We start from the raw sequence: 21840 nt of genomic DNA, 5'->3' as shown, positions 1-21840 counted from the left end.
CTCACAAGTCTTCAAATACATGCGAAACAGTGCAGAAAGATGAAATAAAGTTGCTTGATTGACTGAAAATCGTAGGATACCGGAGCGGGACCGTGTCACAAGACGCCACTGAAACAAGACGCTAACTTGCCTATGACGTCATTCGCTTCCTGCGTCCACCGCAACGCGGACTATTGCAACTGTGTAGGTGATTAGCACCTTTGAACAAAAGCGTTTCTTGACCGTTTGTGGAGGGACTGTGCATGCAGAAGAGCAGAAAGAGGAAGAAATGGTATCAAAATGACTTAACAACTCTCTGGAAACTTGTTTTCTTATTATTAGCTTTGATATTTGGTATACAGGTTCATAGGAATGATCAAAATGTGATATATTCAAATGATGATAAGATCTGCAATTTTGTATTTTGGGGGCAATTTTTGCCATTTTTTGGTCAAAAAAAATTCTTCTCAAAAACTTCTGGTCTGATAGCATTGATATTTGGTATACAGGTCCTTAGGGGTTATCTTAATGTAATGTATTGAATTGATGATGAAATCTGCAATTTTGTATTTTGGGGGCAATTTTTATCCATTTTTAGCTCACATGTGTAAACACGTCGGCTTATGTCATAGCGATGTCTGTCTGTCTTTCCGTGTGTGTGTGTGTGTATGTTAGTGTGTGTCTGTCTGTCTGTCTGTCTGTCTGTCTGTCTGTTTACACGATAACTCAAAAACGCCTGAACGGATTCAAGTCAGATTTGGTACACAGGTACCATATGCTACTTGCAAGAACTGATTAGATTTTGGTTAGTGTGGCTTGCATATTAATGAAGTTATGCAATATTGTTTTTTTCCGTACAATGGTTTCCCTATGGAGACAGTAATGACAGTGTAGACATATATCAAGAAATACTGCACCAAATTTCATGAAACTTTTCACAGATGACAGTCTCAGAACATTATGATGATACTGTGAGTGTCATGTCAATTATCTTCTCATTTGCATATTTAATGAACTTTTGTTATTAGTGAGATAACTCTGAAATTCCTGCACGAAACTTGATTATACTTGCAACAAATATTGATCTGATATATATCTAATTATACTTAGAAGCATTTGGCAGTGTCAAGTTAAAAAATAGCTCATTTGCATATTTTATGAAGTTTTGTAATTAGTGATATAACTCTGATATAACTTCACCAAATGTGATGAAATCTGCTGCAGATACTGATCTGACTGATATCTAACTGTAGTGTAAAGCATTTAGTAGTGTGAAATTAATTAAGGGTTCATTTGCATATTTAATGAACTTTGTAATTAGTGATATTACTCTACAATTACTTCGTTAAATTTGATGAAACTTGCTACAGATGTTGATCTGATAAATATCCAATTGTACTGAGAAGCATTGAGCAGTGTCAAGTTAATAATTAGCTCATTTGCATATTTCATGAAGTTTTATAATTAGTCATATAACTCCGAAATAACTGCATCAAACGTCATGAAAACTGCTGCATATACTGATCTGACAGATATCTAACTGTGTTGTAAAGCATTTAGTAGTGTAAAGTTAATTAAGGGTTCATTTGCATATTTAATAAACTTTGTAATTAGGTATATATAACTCTGAAATTACTGCACTAAATTTTGTGAAACGTGCTACAGAAATTGATTTGATAAATATTTAATTGTGCTATGAATCATTGAACAGTGTCAAGTTAATTTAGGGTTTATTTGCATATTTAATGAACTTTGCATTAGGGGTAGGCTGCATTAACTTGCATGGTACCTGAAACCCGAGTCCTTGCCTGACCAACTCGGGTGACAAACAGAAGACTTTTAATCCCCAAGGTGTGAATGTTCCATTGTTATGTTTATCTAATCCAGCTGGTGCCATTGTAGTGCCATTGTAGGAAAGGCAGGTCTGTGAAATTGATCCTCTAGGGAAGTCGGGTATTCCTAAGTTAATGGAGCTTTCCCGTAATGGTAATTAGTGAAATTACTCTAAAATTACAGCACTAAATTAAATAAACGTGCTACAAATGTTGATCTGATGGATATCTAGTTGTCCCATGAAGCATTGAGCAGTGTCAAGTTAATTAACAGCTCATTTGCATATTAAATAAAGTTTTGTAATTAGTGATTAAACTCTGAGAGTACTGTGCGAAGTTGAAAAAACCTGCTACATATAGTGATAACATATATCTTACTGTTCTGTGAAGGGTACTACTATTAATGAACCTGTTGTAAAACACGTGAGCATATTCAGTTCATATCTGGTTGGTAAAAAAATTTGTTTCTCAAAAACTACTCATCTGATAGCTTTGATATTTGGTAGACATGTTTGTAGGATGATCGTAATGCGATTTGTTCGAATTGGGATGAAATTTTCAATTTTGTATTTCTGTAGCTATTTTTGCCATTTTTTGCTCACGTGTGAACACGTGAGCATATGTCGCAGCGATGTCTGTCTGTCTGTCTGTCTGTGTGTCTGTCTGTCTGTCTGTCTGTCTGTCTGTCTGTCTGTCTGTCTGTTGGTCCATTTTCTCAAAAACGGCTGAACGTATTTCAGTCAAATTTGGTAGACATCTTCAGAATTCAAATGGCTAGAACTGAAAAGGTTTTGGTGGGCGTGGCTTGGATATTAATGAAGTTATGAAAGTTTTAATTTTTCTGTTACGCCGCGTATGACAAGTGAAAACAATCGACTGTTTGAGGGCGCTGTGAAATGTGCTTGTCCAGGTTGGCTACAGCTGGATAGCTCTGGTTTCAACCACGGTCCCTCCGTGTTTCAACCTCGTATTGAACATTAAAAATATGATATTTTATTACTCATTCAACTCACTATTCAAGATAAAATGTCGTTTAGCAAATTAGCTTTATCCTTGGTAATTGATTGTTTCCCTCGCTGCTCGATCGCCAGAAATGAGTACATACGTTCTCTACCTAGCCTCATGGCATGGAAGTGCTGATGAATAATAACTTTGGGTCAAAGGTATTGAAGTGTCCAATCAGGTTCGTGCACAGAGTCCAAGGCCATGACCTACTTCATGTACTTCTGCACTGTTTTGATTTTGCTTCGCCAAGAAACGTGTTTGTCATTGTCCATAGAAGTATGTTTGCTCTCCTTTGAGGTTGTTTGTGAAACAAATTCCGGGATAGGCCTTGGAATGCATACGATCGGCATCGCGGCAGTGCATGTAGCTAGCCCTACGAGTATGACGAGAGTGTCCGGCTTTGGCTACGCCGCCTCCCACCTCCGGTAGGCGGCGTAGCCAAAGCCGGACACTGTCGCCATACTCGTAGGGCTATGCATGTAGCGTACCATGCTTGTGTAACTGCCGAGCTCAACGTGCATTCACGGTTGATACTCGTGTACAATCATGATGTGTTCAATTCTGATGAAGATTCATAAGTCTTACTTTTGCAGTCTTTTTTCCGTACGATAATCCCGACAATACGTGTTACTGTTAGACGAGGTGGCCATTTTATGATAAGTTTCAATACTGCACAGCTACATAGCGTCACTATCGTGTGATCGAGGTACAGCGTTGTTGAACGGGATACAGAAACTCTGCAGAGGGAGAAACGATCGTTGACATGAACAGTCAATGTACTTCAGCACGTAGTCCGCAGATAGCGGATCGAGAAAATAAACATGTCCCAGTAAATAACGGAATATTTATGTACATTAACTCGATATTAATCAAATTTCCAGCTCATCGCAAAAAAATGTATTGCAAAGATTATCACTGACAAATACTGCACTGTATGGAAAAAACAGTCTGTAGAATAGTTCAACTTCAAGTGGTATTACCCGAGACAAACACTTGTGTTGTCACTTTGATTTCATTTCATAAACTTCATACTTCATCGAGTATCGTGTATTTCAGCCTTTGTGAAGCCATTTTATTGATATTTTCAATTTTTGTCTTGGCTTTGTTGTGGAACATGTTGAATCGTCTTCCGTGGACATGTAGGCAAAAGTGTGACGGGGTCGAAGTGACTTGGGTACCTGGGGCCGACCAAAACCAGTGTGAATTACTGGGGTCAAAGCGGACAGCAGCCGGGATGACGTGTTCCCCAAGCGAGCTACCTTCAGAAGTCTGTTTCATCGCAAAAAAACGTCAACTTTTAAAACCCGTCATTTATTTACTGATGTTATTCTCAGCATCACAAACATATACGCCTCTGCTATGTATCACAGCAAATAGTTATATTTGAGCGCCCCGTAAATGGGATCCTCGTTTTTTTGCGAACCCGGAAGTGTGTCTTGCTCAATGCATTTCCTACCCATAGCGAGGGAAACTGCCCGCGTTCCCATGCTCCCATGCACCCTTTTTCAATGCCAGTGCAACGCCATCTGTGCAAAATTTGTGGTGGTATGCTCCCGTGTGATGCAAAACCTCTCTTATTTAACAATGACGTAGTTGACTTTGGACTTCGATTTCGTAAATGTGATGTCCATGCAGTGAGTTTGGGTTGGCGCGCTTATAATGCAATCTTCGCCCGCCTGCGGTCCGATATCCCGCATTTATTAGCGATATTTATCTGTTTTGACTTGACCAAAGTTGGCAAAACTTGCTATGTACATTAAAGATACTATGATACAAGATTATTGAAAGTCATTTGACATTTTTTCAGCCAATTCCCAATATGCATATTTAATGAACCTTCCAAATTAGGGATATATACTGGCATTTACTTGATAAAATTTGGCGAAACATGCTGTGTACATTGATCATTATACCAGGTTATAACAGTATTGAAAGTCATTTTGCATTTTCATGTCAGCTAATTCATAATTTGCATAAATAGCTAACAAGCTTTCACGGTTTGGCATATAGAGCTTGAAGGACTTGACCAAAGGTAATTACACATGCTATATTGTGATACAATGACAGTACTCAAAGAAATTAATTATTTTTATTTCAGCTAATTACATATTTGAATACTTAATGACCTTTAGAATTGATCTGTGGTGAAATCATTGTGTTGATCATAACACTTTAAATGTAGCAAAGCATGTAGCAAAGGTTCAAACTTGCACATAAATGCAATATATAATGAAACACGTGAGCATTTTCAGTTCATATCTGGTTTGGTCAGGCCAGCCTGAAGTGAGCTATCAAAGATATCCATTTTCATCAACACGTGTCACAAATAGTTATTCTCTACATAAGACAGCGGACCTCTATTGGCCACTAGGTGGCTTGTTTATTGCCGATTCATTTTACACTGTGAATATGTGAACCCCATTTATGTTCTTCCCAACTGCTCAGGATATTTATTCATTGGCAGTGAGACGGTGATTTTATTTGCAGTAGGAAAAATTTAATCATCAACCATGGCATGGCAAGGGCAGCCATGAAATCACATCCCTTGTTGGGGGGGGGGGGGGGGGGGGTTGTATAGTGGGTAGTGATACTAACATGGCATTTTGAATTTATTACACGTGTTGTTCAGTCAATTATTTCAATTCGTATTCAACGTATAATGTTCTCTTATGCTGTATATTTATTTATTTTTTTAGTTTATTTGTTTGTTTGTTTCTTTTGTTTTTTTGTTTATCTATGTGGGGTTTTTTGTTTTTATGTGTATTTGTCTGTTGTATGTATGTTTTTCCTGGCTTCCCTATCATAGCAACTGAGCTTCAATCAAGAATTGTACTGTATATTTTACAGAATGTTGATACAGCTTTCCTTTTCAAATTACCTGCAGATTTTTAGCTGTATTTACAGGTTTGGATATATGCAAATTTCTGTGGACAACTTTGAAATTAAGATGTAGAGAAGCAGTATAGTCATTTATCTCGTCATTCTTGATATTGCTGCAGGTGCCTGAAACAATTGACATTTTGTTAAAGGAACATTTTGCCAAACGTGTTACCAGGGAGAAGCTGCAACTTGACATCAAAAGCAGGAGACACATACATCCTGTTTGGATATAGAGAGACAAGATGGCCGTGACTGGACATTCATAGCTGACAAACTAAGTAAGAGATCAGTTAATTATTACACTCTCTCTGTCAGTCTCTCTGTGTTCAATTACTGGAAAATCAAATTTCATTTTGGCAAGACTGAAGAATTCTAGGTTAATTCTCTGTTTTATAACAAATGAACATTATCCTAGGGGGTACACCATAATGTTTCACCACTAAAAGATCCCCCAGTCAAGCAGAAATTACTACCACAGAGATGATGTAGTCCAGTAGCCTTTAGGTGCATAGATACGAGGTAAAAATACCAACACTGTCATGAGTGTGCTAACCTTAGGCTCCAGAAAACTGTTATATCTATATCAGGACTTCCTTTAAGAAAAAAGATACATTCTGAAGTGTTGAATTATTTATAATTCAGAAAAACAAATTTTATTGGGTAATTCTTACTGGCTTGTCAACAGATCTGACTGCTCAAGATGTGGATATCATCAACAGTGATGCCAGACGGCACCATCTACGACCAACAAATATTGTCCTGTGTCACTGGCAGCTGATGAGAAATCCGCCAATACCATGCAACAAGAAAGAGTTGAGAAAGCTGCTGGTAGAGATGGATAGGATGGATATCCTGGAATTTTTCCCTGAAATTGATGAAAACTAAAACCACAGACAATGGAATAAACTTTGCCTGTGGATTATAAAGAAGGAAGTTATAAAACTGTAGTACGGTCTTGATGGATGAGGAAATGTCAGTGTGACTACTAAACATGTGATCATGTAAAACAAACAAGGTCGGTCTTTTGATACCCAGGTATATACCATGGCTCACCAAAACTTCAACAGTGCGGCAGATGTGCATGTCCTGACTCTTACTGTATGATGTTGCCACAGATGTAACCATACAGATACCCAAAGGGAATTTGTATCTTGCATGGGCTGTTAGCCCCAAGGAAATAAATGATAGTCATGCAGTTGGTCAAAGAAAAGTAAAAAATGTGACTTTACAAAACATTACTCGAAAGCAAGAAGAAGGTCTATTCCAATCTGACAAAGACCTGACAGTGCCATACTATTTGATGGAATACACAGCATTGAACAATCCTTGACCGGTATTTAGACAGAGTATAAGTCACATAACACAAACTAAACATCTTGTCCAGTTGTTGTGCAGTCATGTTTTGTATCATAGGATATTCAAAGGACATTTTTGCCAGATATCTTTCACAGCAACAACTATGTGGAAGTATTTCATAGATGCTTTTGAACTTCCTGTTGAAATGTCAACATTGATTTATTGTTCTCAGTTGCATTGCATTCCTCTTTCCTTCCCTCTTCCTGATATTTGCCTCAGAGCAGAAACTATTTATTAATTGGTGCTCAAAGAGGTCAAGTATTTTGCTTATGGAACTAGCATAAGTATTTTACTACAATACTTGACCCCCATACCCCAGTATTCTGGTACAATCCATTGTATTAAATGGTATTGTTGGACCTCTACACTATCAAAGAGGGATGAAAGAGTTACATTTTCCAAGCCATCTTAGCTTGTCTATTGATTCTCCCTGTTGTGGGATACACATAGTAGCGACCTCTGACACTGGACAAACAATCAATAGATTGTGTAATAGAAGATTTTAATATAGAGATAAGAGTTTTAGAAGCTCAAAGACTCAACAACTTCAAAATCTTTCAATTTTCTTTGTGCAAAAACTGATAATTTGTATAACCTGTCAATCTGCATAGATCATGTTGAAATGTGCTTTCCTTGACATGCTGTAAAACCATCACTGTAAATACGTTTTGTTGCTATAGATATTTTTAATGAACACATAACATTTTAGAAAAATGTTGAAGAGTGGATTCTCTCTGTATACAGAGCCTTTTCCACTACATTGAATGTACATCATTAAATGTGTACTTCATGTACACACCACAAAGGTTTTCATATATTTGCAGGAAAATTTAATTTCACAGAGTGAAACTTATAGCTTTGTTTTCTTATCTTACTGTTATTTTCTCACTGCCGATCAGATTCAAACTTTCTCAGTGAACTTCTTGATAGAATACAAGAAAGTTGTGATGTATGCATAAAAGTGAAGAATGTCAGAGAAATTTTTAGCATTTTGTTTGTAGCATAGCTTGTATTAGGTTTTGTCAAAATCGCACAATAATAACAATTTCATTCACATGACAATGAAAAAAATGATTACATTAGTGTTTTCACACTATCCATCATAAATTTTTGAAAAGTCTACTTAAAGTTTCCTGTATTTTCAATAGTTGCTACCTGATTGGCATTAGAACTCTGAAAAGCTTGTTTTGATAGTAAGGTTGCTTTACTATATGCCAGAATGACATTCACTTACTGACAAGTCACACAGCAGGCTGTGTTTAATACAAATACCATTTAGTTGCAATACATTGTGATAGATTTATTTGTTTATTTGTTATTTTTTTTTTGCTTGTAAGCTCTTCATAGTAGCAGGTATGATTGTTTTTAGAGGTTTCTGCAATAATTTAATGTTTAATTAATTTAATTAGGGTTGATTTCAGTTGTCTTGCCTGGACAATTAGTTGTCCAAAGTCAAAATTATCTTTAATATTTGATCACTTGTAATTATGTAAAGATGAAACTGTCTCATCAATCAAGGACATTGCAATCAGGCAGTTTAAAAAAAAACAATCAATTAGCGTTGTAACCAATGGAAAGAGGTAGTTTAGCATATGTGGATCGACATGTTGGATTTCAAGAAAAATGTAACATGCAAAGGGATGCTATGCAACATCTCTGCTTTGAAACGTAGTGAGAAAGAAGTTATCCTAAGCCGGATTGAGAGTGGTGAAAGCACAGATTATTGAGAAAGAAGTTATCCTAAGCCGGATTGAGTGGTGAAAGCACAGATTATTGAGAGAGAAGTTATCCTATGCCGGATTGAGAGTGTGTGAAAGCACAGATTATTGAGAGAGAAGTTATCCTAGGCCAGATTGAGAGTGGTGAAAGCACAGATTATTGAGAGAGAAGTTATCCTAGGCCAGATTGAGTGGTGAAAGCACAGATTATTGAGAAAGAAGTTATCCTAAGCCGGATTGAGAGTGGTGAAAGCACAGATTATTGAGAAAGAAGTTATCCTAAGCCAGATTGAGAGTGGTGAAAGCACAGATTATTGAGAAAGAAGTTATCCTAAGCCAGATTGAGAGTGGTGAAAGCACAGATTATTGAGAAAGAAGTTATCCTAAGCCGGATTGAGAGTGGTGAAAGCACAGATTATTGAGAGAGAAGTTATCCTAGCCAGATTGAGATGGTGAAAGCACAGATTATTGAGAGAGAATTTATCCTAAGCCAGATTTAGTGGCGAAAGCACAGATTATTGAGAAAGGAGTTATCCTAAGCCGGATTGAGTGGTGAAAGCACAGATTATTGAGAAAGAAGTTATCCTAAGCCGGATTGAGAGTGGTGAAAGCACAGATTATTGAGAAAGAAGTTATCCTAAGCCGGATTGAGAGTGGTGAAAGCACAGATTATTGAGAAAGAAGTTCTCCTAAGCCAGATTGAGAGTGGTGAAAGCACAGATTATTGAGAAAGAAGTTATCCTAAGCCAGATTGAGAGTGGTGAAAGCACAGATTATTGAGAAAGAAGTTATCCTAAGCCAGATTTAGTGGCGAAAGCACAGATTATTGAGAGAGAAGTTATCCTAGGCCAGATTGAGAGTGGTGAAAGCACAGATTATTGAGAGAGAAGTTATCCTAGGCCAGATTGAGAGTGGTGAAAGCACAGATTATTGAGAGAGAAGTTATCCTAAGCCAGATTGAGTGGTGAAAGCACAGATTATTGAGAAAGAAGTTATCCTAAGCCGGATTGAGTGGTGAAAGCACAGATTATTGAGAAAGGAGTTATCCTAAGCCGGATTGAGTGGTGAAAGCACAGATTATTGAGAAAGAAGTTATCCTAAGCTGGATTGAGTGGTGAAAGCACGGATTATTGAGAAAGGAATTATCCTAAGTTGATTGAGTTTTGAAAGCACGGATTATTGAGAAAGGAGTTATCCTAAGCCAGATTGAGTGGCAAAAGCACAAATTATTGAGATACAGAACCAAGTAAATCCATTTTAAAATTGTAAGGGGACATTATATCTCTGTCCATGACTTCATATACTGTGTTTCATTTCAAAAATCACTTCTTAAATTATCTTACAGACTGAACAACACTAGCAAGTCATTGTCCATGAGGGATATGTATTATTACATCTGTGGTAAGAGCTTTTTAAAACTGTACAAAAATACATGATAGGTAAAAGTATCAATTTTTTACCTTGCTTGTGCAAAAACTGCAAATTTAATGTGTCTTAAAATGAATAAGTTTGTAATGATGAGAAACAGTATGTATTGCTACACGTACACCAATGGTATGTATTGCTATACGTACACCAATGGTATGTATTGCTACACGTACACCAATGGTATGTATTGCAACACGTACACCTATGGTATGTATTGCTACACGTACACCAATGGTATGTATTGCTATACGTACACCTATGGTATGTATTGCTATACGTACACCAATGGTATGTATTGCTATACGTACACCAATGGTATGTATTGCTATACGTACACCAATGATATGTATTTCTATACGTATACCTATGGTATGTATTGCTATACGTACACCAATGGTATGTATTGCTATACGTACACCAATGGTATGTTTGCTATACGTACACCGATGGTATGTATTGCTACACGTACACCAATGGTATGTATTGCAACACGTACACCTATGGTATGTATTGCTACACGTACACCAATGGTATGTATTGCTATACGTACACCTATGGTATGTATTGCTATACGTACACCAATGGTATGTATTGCTATACGTACACCAATGGTATGTATTGCTATACGTACACCAATGATATGTATTTCTATACGTATACCTATGGTATGTATTGCTATACGTACACCTATGGTATGTATTGCTATACGTACACCAATGGTATGTATTGCTATACGTACACCAATGGTATGTATTGCTACACGTACACCAATGGTATGTATTGCTACACGTACACCAATGGTATGTATTGCTATACGTACACCTATACATATGGTATGTATTGCTATACGTACACCAATGGTATGTATTGCAACACGTACACCTATGGTATGTATTGCTATACGTACACCAATGGTATGTATTGCTATACGTACACCAATGGTATGTATTGCTATACGTACACCAATGGTATGTATTGCTATAGATACACCAATGGTATGTATTGCTACACGTACACCTATGGTATGTATTGCTATACGTACACCAATGGTATGTATTGCTATACGTACACCAAAGGTATGTATTGCTACACGTACACCAATGGTCACCAATGGTATGTATTGCTACACGTACACCAATGGTATGTATTGCTATACATACGCCAATGGTATGTATTGCTATACGTACACCAATGGTATGTATTGCTATACGTACACCTAAAAAATATTTAAGATTGTTAAAGACAAACACAATTTCATTACCAGCTACTTTTTTCAAGATAAAACTGATGTATCCTTTTAAGCTCAGCTTTTATCATTTTTGTAAATGAAACAAAGTACTTGCCAATATATCTGAGTTTCCAATAGGTATATCAAAATAGTCTGAAGTGTTCCTCCAAACATGGCTTCTATAGAAATGTAATTACAGCAATCCTCTCATTTAATGTGTTCATCAGAAGAAAAAAATGTCAGTTCATAAACATTGATTATCAAATAATGTGTAAAAATGTCAAGAATATCTCTTGTGTACAAAACTCAATTTAAAACATAATTTTACATTTCATCTAGGTTTTACAGGTCGTGATATATTTTCTGTAACAATTTATATGTAACTGTTCTGTGTTTGTTTGCTGCTAGTTTACTCTGGTTAATTGTTTACATTTCATTTTCCCTGTGTCTAAAAGTACATTGTGCTGTGTAACTTGTTTTAATGACACAATAGATTTTGTATGCCTAGTTAATGTGAGGACAGGGAGCCATGGTTCATCTTTGAACGCAAATCATCCAACTTTGTGAATTGCAAATTAATTTGCTGTGATCATACTATGGAAATTGTACTATGAATCTAAAAGTTGCTTGCCAGGCAATCTTGCTAGAGCTAGGGACCCATCCTTCAAAATATCCCTTTGCCAAACAGGCCAATAAATTGTGTGATTGATAAACTTTATCACACAATTGTAAGTGGCGTGTGAGAAACCAATCTTGTAATTCTTCAAGGCTATATACAGTTCCAGATTGCATCATCCATACCATCAATACCGTCACATCAATAAAAGAAAACTTTATGTGGACACTTTACTCTGTCATGCGTGGTTATCAGCAAGTTAAATTTGTGCCCCATCTTAGGGACATCGCAACTGCTAATGGATTTGAGCAGAGACCTGGAAAAGATGGGACCAATCTCCTCATCTGATTCTTATCAGATTACTTTCTCACAAGAAGCACAAAAGGATTACTTTGCCCTTGTTGGGTGACAAGTCAAATTATGAAAACTTATGAATACATTTTGAAGGGCTCCTTGACTCGTACACTTAATGTGAGTCAAAAACCAAGCATAGTAGAAAACAGTGTAGTTCTCTTACTACTCTCTTAAAATTAAGATATACCACACCAAATGACCTTACTATAAAAATTGAACATTCGTATATTTTAATCTGTAGTCTAAACTGTAATAGCCATCCTCACTCCATCTTGCAATGTAGTTGAAGTGTATTGCAGAATGTCCTAAGGACTATTGTCACATGATATGACAGTAGAACTCCAAAGCATTACATTAGATGACACAGCATAGCATTACAAGCTAGTTAACTGTGTCTGGCTTAAAGCAACCTTGCAATAGTTTGAGTATTCATTAGATTTATAAATGTATATCAGTTTATCAGAAATGTTTTGACTTGTCTAGAATTTGGATATTTCTAATACACATACATGGAAAAACTGGATATAGTGTGTATATTTTACTGACCTTGATTCTGTATTAAGATGTATTTTAACAGACTAAGTATAATTTCTGTTTGCATTACCAAACTTTCTCTCTTCTAGGGTGGAAATATACTTTGCATAAATAAAAATACAAAGCTATTAAAGTTGCTTCTTTTGTGACTTCTTTAATGTCCCATTGCAGTTCTTGTCTTTTGACCCGGGTACCCAGAGAAGATATATGAGAAAATAGATTCATTTATGTTCACCGATGACCTCTTGCAATTCTTAGCAAACCTCAAATAGTTTCTTGAGTTGGTTCATGTTTATCTGTTAAGCTGGGAATGACCATATGATGAGTATTTTTGGCATGGGGTGCTATCAAACCCAGTTGGGTGGCAGTGTGTCAGGGTCTAGCTCTCTCAGTTTGCCAGACCATGTTTGACTGGGAAATTAATGGGTTATCACATTCCACAGCGTTTTTATTCAATATCATTTTTTGCAAAATTCCATTTTCAGTAATTTGCATACTCTAGATTGATATATTAGAAGGGTTCACTTTTGTACGACAAGCAATTGAAAGTTGAATTTAAAAATAGTGTAAATTTATGCAAATATACGAAAATAACTACTTCCTAACTTATCTTTTCACTTATTGTGAACCTTCAGAGGAAGATAATGCCTCTCTGACTGAATCAAATTTTGTGTAATTTTCATATAATAAAACTAGCTTTGAGCAATAACGTAGCCATTCTCAGCCCAGAATGGACAAGAGCTAACTTTGTACGGCAAAACATAACGGAGTGCAAAGTTTGCTTGAGTCCAATATGGGCCAGGAGGGGGTATTTTATTGCTATTACTTAATAGTTTTGGCAATCCCTATGAATTTGTCGATAGAGAAAACATCTGGGGCCACAATAATGGATAAACTGATCCATAATCAGTAATAATCTGGGATGATGACGCTATGAATTAGACAGTTATTGAAGGATATAGTTTGCAATAAAGTACATACAGTGGGGACAAGAGTCATTTTGATTTGGCTTGTCATGACTTATTTCAATTCCTTCCATTTAAGAATTTGACTAGTTAGTGCAAAACAAAATTACTGTTGTAGCTCTTCTTATCAGCAGCGATTGAGGTGGGTTTGGTTGACAGTGGCATTTATCATCTGACCTCCTCTATCAACTTTCAGAAGTGATAGAGGTGGGTTTGGTTGACAGTGGCATTTGTCATCTGTCCTCCTCTATCAACTTTCAGAAGTGATAGAGGTGGGTTTGGTTGACGGTGGCATTTGTCATCTGTCCTCCTCTATCAACTTTCAGAAGTGATAGAGGTGGGTTGGTTTACAGTGGCATTTGTCATCTGTCCTCCTCTATCAACTTTCAGAAGTGATAGAGGTGGGTTTGGTTGACAGTGGCATTTGTCATCTGTCCTCCTCTATCAACTTTCAGAAGTGAAAGAGTTGGGTTTGGTTGACAGTGGCATTTGTATCTGTGCTCCTCTATAAACTTTCAGAAGTGATAGAGGTGGGTTTGGTTGACAGTGGCATTGTCATCGGTCCTCCTCTATCAACTTTCAGAAGTGATAGAGGTGGGTTTGGTTGACAGTGGCATTTGTCATCTGTCCTCCTCTATCAACTTTCAGAAGTGATAGAGGTGGGTTTGGTTGACAATGGCATTTATCATCTGACCTCCTCTATCAACTTTCAGAAGTGATAGAGGTGGGTTTGGTTGACGGTGGCATTTGTCATCTGTCCTCCTCTATCAACTTTCAGAAGTGATAGAGGTGGGTTTGGTTGACAGTGACATTTGTCATCTGTCCTCCTCTATCAACTTTCAGAAGTGATAGAGGTGGGTTGGTTGACAGTGGCATTTGTCATCTGTCCTCCTCTATCAACTTTCAGAAGTGATAGAGGTGGGTTTGGTTGACAGTGGCATTTGTCATCTGTCCTCCTCTATCAACTTTCAGAAGTGAAAGAGTTGGGTTTGGTTGACAGTGGCATTTGTATCTGTGCTCCTCTATAAACTTTCAGAAGTGATAGAGGTGGGTTTGGTTGACAGTGGCATTTGTCATCTGTCCTCCTCTATCAACTTTCAGAAGTGATAGAGGTGGGTTTGGTTGACAGTGGCATTTGTCATCTGTCCTCCTCTATCAACTTTCAGAAGTGATAGAGGTGGGTTTGGTTGACAGTGGCATTTGTCATCTGTCCTCCTCTATCAACTTTCAGAAGTGATAGAGGTGGGTTTGGTTGACAGTGGCATTTGTCATCTGTCCTCTATCAACTTTCAGAAGTGATAGAGGTGGGTTTGGTTGACAGTGGCATTTGTCATCTGTCCTCTATCAACTTTCAGAAGTGATAGAGGTGGGTTTGGTTGACAGTGGCATTTATCATCTGTCCTCCTCTATCAACTTTCAGAAGCGATAGAGGTGGGTTTGGTTGACGGTGGCATTTGTCATCGGTCCTTCTCTATCAACTTTCAGAAGTGATAGAGGTGGGTTTGGTTGACAGTGGCATTTGTCATCTGTCTCTATCAACTTTCAGAAGTGATAGAGGTGGATTTGGTTGACAGTGGCATTTGTCATCTGTCTCCTCTATCAACTTTCAGAAGTGATAGAGGTGGGTTTGGTTGACGGTGGCATTGTCATCTGACCTCCTCTATCAACTTTCAGAAGTGATAGACTGGATTTGGTTGACGGTGGCATTTGTCATCTGTCCTCTCTATCAACTTTCAGAAGTGATAGAGGCGGGTTTGGTTGACAGTGGCATTTGTCATCTGTCCTCTATCAACTTTCAGAAGTGATAGAGGTGGGTTTGGTTGACAGTGGCATTTGTCACCTGTCCTCCTCTATCAACTTTCAGAAGTGATAGAGGCGGGTTGGTTGACAGTGGCATTTGTCATCTGCTCCTCTATCAACTTTCAGAAGTGATAGAGGTGGGTTTGGTTGACGTGGCATATGTCATCTGACCTCCTCTATCAACTTTCAGAAGTGATAGACTGGATTTGGTTGACGGTGGCATTTGTCATCTGTCCTTCTCTATCAACTTTCAGAAGTGATAGAGGTGGGTTTGGTTGACAGTGGCATTTGTCATCTGTCCTCTATCAACTTTCAGAAGTGATAGAGGTGGGTTTGGTTGACAGTGGCATTTGTCATCTGTCCTCCTCTATCAACTTTCAGAAGTGATAGAGGTGGGTTTGGTTGACAGTGGCATTTGTCATCTGTCCTCTATCAACTTTCAGAAGTGATAGAGGTGGGTTTGGTTGACAGTGGCATTTGTCATCTGTCCTCCTCTATCAACTTTCAGAAGTGATAGAGGTGGGTTTGGTTGACAGTGGCATTTGTCATCTGACTCCTCTATCAACTTTCAGAAGCGATAGAGGTGGGTTTGGTTGACGGTGGCATTTGTCATCTGTCCTCCTCTATCAACTTTCAGAAGTGATAGAGGTGGGTTTGGTTGACAGTGGCATTTGTCATCTGTCCTCTATCAACTTTCAGAAGTGATAGAGGTGGGTTTGGTTGACAGTGGCATTTGTCATCTGTCCTCCTCTATCAACTTTCAGAAGTGATAGAGGTGGGTTTGGTTGACGGTGGCATATGTCATCTGACCTCCTCTATCAACTTTCAGAAGTGATAGACTGGATTTGGTTGACGTGGCATTTGTCATCTGTCCTTCTCTATCAACTTTCAGAAGTGATAGAGGTGGGTTTGGTTGACAGTGGCATTTGTCATCTGTCCTCTATCAACTTTCAGAAGTGATAGAGGTGGGTTTGGTTGACGGTGGCATTTGTCATCTGTCCTCCTCTATCAACTTTCAGAAGTGATAGAGGTGGGTTTGGTTGACAGTGGACATTTGTCATCTGTCCTCCTCTATCAACTTTCAGAAGTGATAGAGGTGGTTTGGTTGACAGTGGCATTTGTCATCTTTCCTCCTCTATCAACTTTCAGAAGTGATAGAGGTGGGTTTGGTTGACAGTGGCATTTGTCATCTGTCCTCCTCTATCAACTTTCAGAAGTGAAAGAGTTGGGTTTGGTTGACAGTGGCATTTGTATCTGTGCTCCTCTATAAACTTTCAGAAGTGATAGGATGGATTTGGTTGACGGTGGCATTTGTCATCTGTCCTTCTCTATCAACTTTCAGAAGTGATAGAGGTGGGTTTGGTTGACAGTGGCATTTGTCATCTGTCCTCTATCAACTTTCAGAAGTGATCGAGGTGGGTTGGTTGACAGTGGCATTTGTCATCTGTCCTCCTCTATCAACTTTCAGAAGTGATAGAGGTGGGTTTGGTTGACAGTGGCATTTGTCATCTGTCCTCCTCTATCAACTTTCAGAAGTGATAGAGGTGGGTTTGGTTGACGGTGGCATTTGTCATCTGTCCTCTATCAACTTTCAGAAGTGATAGAGGTGGGTTTGGTTGACGGTGGCATTGTCATCTGACCTCCTCTATCAACTTTCAGAAGTGATAGAGGTGGGTTTGGTTGACAGTGGCATTTGTCATCTGTCCTCCTCTATCAACTTTCAGAAGTGATAGAGGTGAGTTTGGTTGACAGTGGCATTTGTCATCTGTCCTCCTCTATCAACTTTCAGAAGTGATAGAGGTGGGTTTGGTTGACGGTGGCATTTGTCATCTGTCCTCTATCAACTTTCAGAAGTGATAGAGGTGGGTTTGGTTGACGGTGGCATTTGTCATCTGTCCTCCTCTATCAACTTTCAGAGTGATAGAGGTGGGTTTGGTTGACGGTGGCATTTGTCATCTGTCCTCCTCTATCAACTTTCAGAAGTGATAGAGGTGGGTTTGGTTGACGGTGGCATTTGTCATCTGTCCTCCTCTATCAACTTTCAGAAGTGATAGAGGTGGGTTTGGTTGACGGTGGCATTTGTCATCTGTCCTCCTCTATCAACTTTCAGAAGTGATAGAGGTGGGTTTGGTTGACGGTGGCATTTGTCATCTGTCCTCTATCAACTTTCAGAAGTGATAGAGGTGGGTTTGGTTGACAGTGGCATTTGTCATCTGTCCTCCTCTATCAACTTTCAGAAGTGATAGAGATGGTTTGGTTGACGGTGGCATATGTCATCTGTCCTCCTCTATCAACTTTCAGAAGTGATAGAGGTGGGTTTGGTTGACAGTGGCATTTGTCATCTGTCCTCCTCTATCAACTTTCAGAAGTGATAGAGGTGGGTTTGGTTGACGGTGGCATTTGTCATCTGTCCTCCTCTATCAACTTTCAGAAGTGATAGAGGTGGGTTTGGTTGACGGTGGCATTTGTCATCTGTCCTCCTCTATCAACTTTCAGAAGTGATAGAGGTGGGTTTGGTTGACTGGTGGCATTTGTCATCTGTCCTCCTCTATTAATTTTCCATGTCTCCATAATCACTGCTAAGAACACTGTCAGATTTAATGGGCCAAGATTTTTACTTCCATTTGTTCATATGATAAGAACATTTGTATATGCCGTCTTTGTGGATTTTAGTGTCCCATTTTTAATCAAACATAGTTTTCTCTGTACCACTGGCCTTACGCCCCTGAGATTCAATAATCAGCTTTTCAGGGATATCTTAAGTGCTATAATAGTAATAATTAATTACGCTACCTACTACAGCAAAGCTATATCGGCTGCTAGTCACTTGTTTCTGCATAAATCTCCTGTTTCAAATAAGATATCAAATTTTATATAGAGTAGCATCAAGTTTTTGACTCAATTTTCTTTTTATTTCGTAATACAAAAATCAAGATCTTTTACCGAAACATGTTCACCATTCATTGCTTCAAGTAAACAAAGCTAAGGGTATAATGTAAACTTCAGATTCTCTATTTTCATCAAGATGTATTGTATGAAAGTGTTTTCATGTCACCATTGATAAAAAACTGTGAACACTAGTGGAACTAATTTGGGATGATGGGGTCTTCATATTTCTCAAATTTCTCAAAAGTGTTAGGTGCCCTTTAGCTGAATGTTGCAATTTTACAAATTACTCATAAAAAACAGATGAGCTTAGATTTGCAGATTTAAACCAACATTACTTCACCAGTTCTAATCGTGTTTGTGCCAGGAACATACCAGGCCACGTGTATCTGTCCTAAAATGTCAAAGAGTGGCTCTCTTCTGGATTCTCCAAATGTCTCAGTCTGCTTATTTGACAATGGGGTTTTTGATGAATTTTATTAACACTGCAGCAAGGCATATTTAGTAACCAGCAGATTTTCAATCAAGCTGTTTATTTCCTCTAACTGCATTCTTCAAAGTCTGATATTACAGAAAGTCTTGTTATCACAATGACCATCACGTGAACACAAAAAATTAAAAAACGCATCACAAGTTACAAGTATGGTGCTGTACAATTTTGATTTGGCTAGTGAAGGTCAGAAAAATATCACCACAAAGTGCAGCTACTCTGACAATGCTCTGTCTGTCATGTCATGGACCTAAACCTTTGTTTCTGTTCCATTCAGTTTCCTGCCATGGCTTTAAGGATTGCGTTGTACCAATTATATATCCCTAGAAGCCCGGGAAAGTTTTATAACTTGTAACTAAATCTGATGTGCACGGTGTGTCTGATCCTTTCTTTTATTGTTGAAACCATGAAAACAAAGTTTTGACAAAGTCTCCTTTGGTTAACTATAATGAAAACACGCCTGTTATTTTAAAATTGATGCAGGGAGGAAAATGTTTCCCTTTCTGGTGCTTCATTGAGAACGAAAAGTATTTTGTCAGTTTTTCTCTCTGTAAAATATGTCACTCTGTAAAAGTATAAGGAAATATTATAGTGCATGTAGCTTTCTCCTACTGAATTCTTACAACACGATTGGAACTAATTTTGGAGAATTGCATCTTTTAATTGTTCAAATTTGTCAAAAGTGTTATGTGCCCTATAGATGAAAGTTGCAATATTACATGTTGCCCATAAAAACAAGTATATCGCGAAGAAAAGAAAAGCAGATTAGCTTACATTTAACACGATTTGAACTAATTTGGCATAATTGGATCGTATAGTAATGATGTTTTAATCTGCAAAAGTATACTCATCTGCTTTTCTTTTTTGGCAATACACTTGCTTTTTGCTCACATTTGCTATACCAATGTGAGGTTATTGTATAAGCTGAAACAGTTCATTTGTATCCGATTTGCATGTCTATGTATGTATGTATGTATGTATGTATGTATGTATGTATGTATGTATTTATGTCCGTCCACATCAAAAACACCTAAACCGTAGCACCTACTGTCTTAGTATTTGGTGTACAGGTGCACCTAGGGATGGAGATGTGAATTTGTTCAAATGAAGTTGTAAGTGTCAAAAATATGCAAATGAGGGGAAAAAAGGAAAAACACTGCAAATTGCTAAAACTCTGTAACCGTTGGTTAGATTTGGTTGAAACTCGGTATGCAGGTTCCTTTAGGTATTCTAAATTAGGTCTTTAAAATTTGGGATGATATTTGTATGTTTCTATTTTTGGGGTAATTTTTTTCGGTTTTTAATCAAAAAATGTTTTTCTCTGAAACCACTCATCTGATTGCTTTGACAGTTGGTATACATGTTCCTCAGGATGACCTAAGTCAAGTTTATACAAAATGAATTGAAATTTTCATATTTGTAATTTTGGGGCAATTTTCCGAATTTTTGGTCAAAAATTTTTTTATTCAAAAATTACTGATCTGATAGCTTTGATATTTGGTATACAGGTTTCTCAGGTTGATCAAAATCAGTTGTATGAATATTGTGAAGATATCTCGAATTTTGTATTTTTGCCTAATTTATTGGTTATTTTTCTCATTCTAAGTAAAATTTCGTCTTCTCTGAAACTACTAGCCCAATTGCTCTCAAATTTGGATTGGATGTTTGCAAGGGTGTCACCCTTGTAATTGTTGAAATTACAACAAAATTGGAAATATTACTGTTTTTGGGCAATTTTTGTCATTTTTGGTCATACTTTCTTTTTAAAGCCCTTTGACTGACAGCTTTTATATTTGGTGTACAGATGTCCAGGGATGACAATAGTTAGATATGTGGAAATTGTCCTGAAATATACAAATTTGTATTTTTAAGACAATTTTGTCATTTTTAGTCAAGAAAACTTGTTCTCAAAATTACTTGTCTGATCGCTTTGTAATTTGGTACAAAAGTCCCGAGGGATGTTACTAGATAAATTTTCTGCTCAAAGTGTTGGGAAACCCCCAAATTTTTATATTTTAGGTAATTTTCTCAGTTTGTTACCTTAAATGACCTACACCAACACAGGACATGTTGTGAGAGAGTTTCGAAGGCTGTGAACATAATTTTGTCATATTTAATATCAATTTATAGTAAAATTAGATCCAGAAAACAAAGTTGAGGTAATTTTTTTATTTGCGAACCAATTTTTGCAACTTTGGCATGTAAGACACATAAGAACTGATGAGAAATTTGGATCCAGGATAATTCCAGATGTCGTAATCCCCCCCCCCCCCAGTGGAAGGCATGTCACTATCTGTAACTGATTTGTGTTGTTTACATTCGAATGATAGCACTCATAGCATTAATTAAAACATCCCCAATGTTGTAAATACATTTCCTGCCAGCTGGTCTTATGTAAGGGGTGGAACATTTGATATTCAGGAGGGGGTAAGGGCTAGAAGATTGATGAGGTAGCATTACTTTTTACCAGATCCCCTGTACATTTTTCCCACTCTTTATTTTTTCCCAACTATCCCACCTTTTCTCTGGCTAATTTTTTTGTTGACATTTGCTTTATGTATGTAGGATCTGCTTGTCCCATTGCTATAGAAGTTGATATGCATGTTCCTAAGGATGACCTCCAGTACCTAAGTTGGAGACCTTATTTGCTTTTGTCATTCTTGTTTTTCTGGTTTAAATATTTCTTGAATTTACCAATTCAAACCGAATGTGAGCACACTGTCCTTGACGATATTTTTATGGGTATTTTGTAATATTGCAACTTTCAGC

The 21840-nt window shown here is 37.6% G+C and overlaps 1 protein-coding gene across 1 annotated transcript in view; it reads left to right on the top strand.

The window, feature by feature from the left end:
- The window catches only part of LOC139150884 (uncharacterized), a 124804-nt gene extending 116688 nt beyond the window's left edge, over nucleotides 1–8116 (top strand). Inside the window, exons 9-10 of the mRNA XM_070723320.1 lie at nucleotides 5816–5974; nucleotides 6382–8116. Of these exons, the coding sequence (XP_070579421.1) occupies nucleotides 5816–5929 (114 nt within the window). The 3' untranslated portion in view covers nucleotides 5930–5974; nucleotides 6382–8116. The remainder of the gene's footprint in view (nucleotides 1–5815; nucleotides 5975–6381) is intronic.
- The last annotated feature ends 13724 nt before the right edge of the window (nucleotides 8117–21840 follow it).

Source organism: Ptychodera flava, chromosome 15 (assembly GCF_041260155.1).
Source record: "Ptychodera flava strain L36383 chromosome 15, AS_Pfla_20210202, whole genome shotgun sequence".
Classification (NCBI taxonomy): domain Eukaryota; kingdom Metazoa; phylum Hemichordata; class Enteropneusta; family Ptychoderidae; genus Ptychodera; species Ptychodera flava.
Note: the sequence above shows the minus strand (reverse complement) of the source record. Positions and strands in the feature narration are given on the sequence as shown.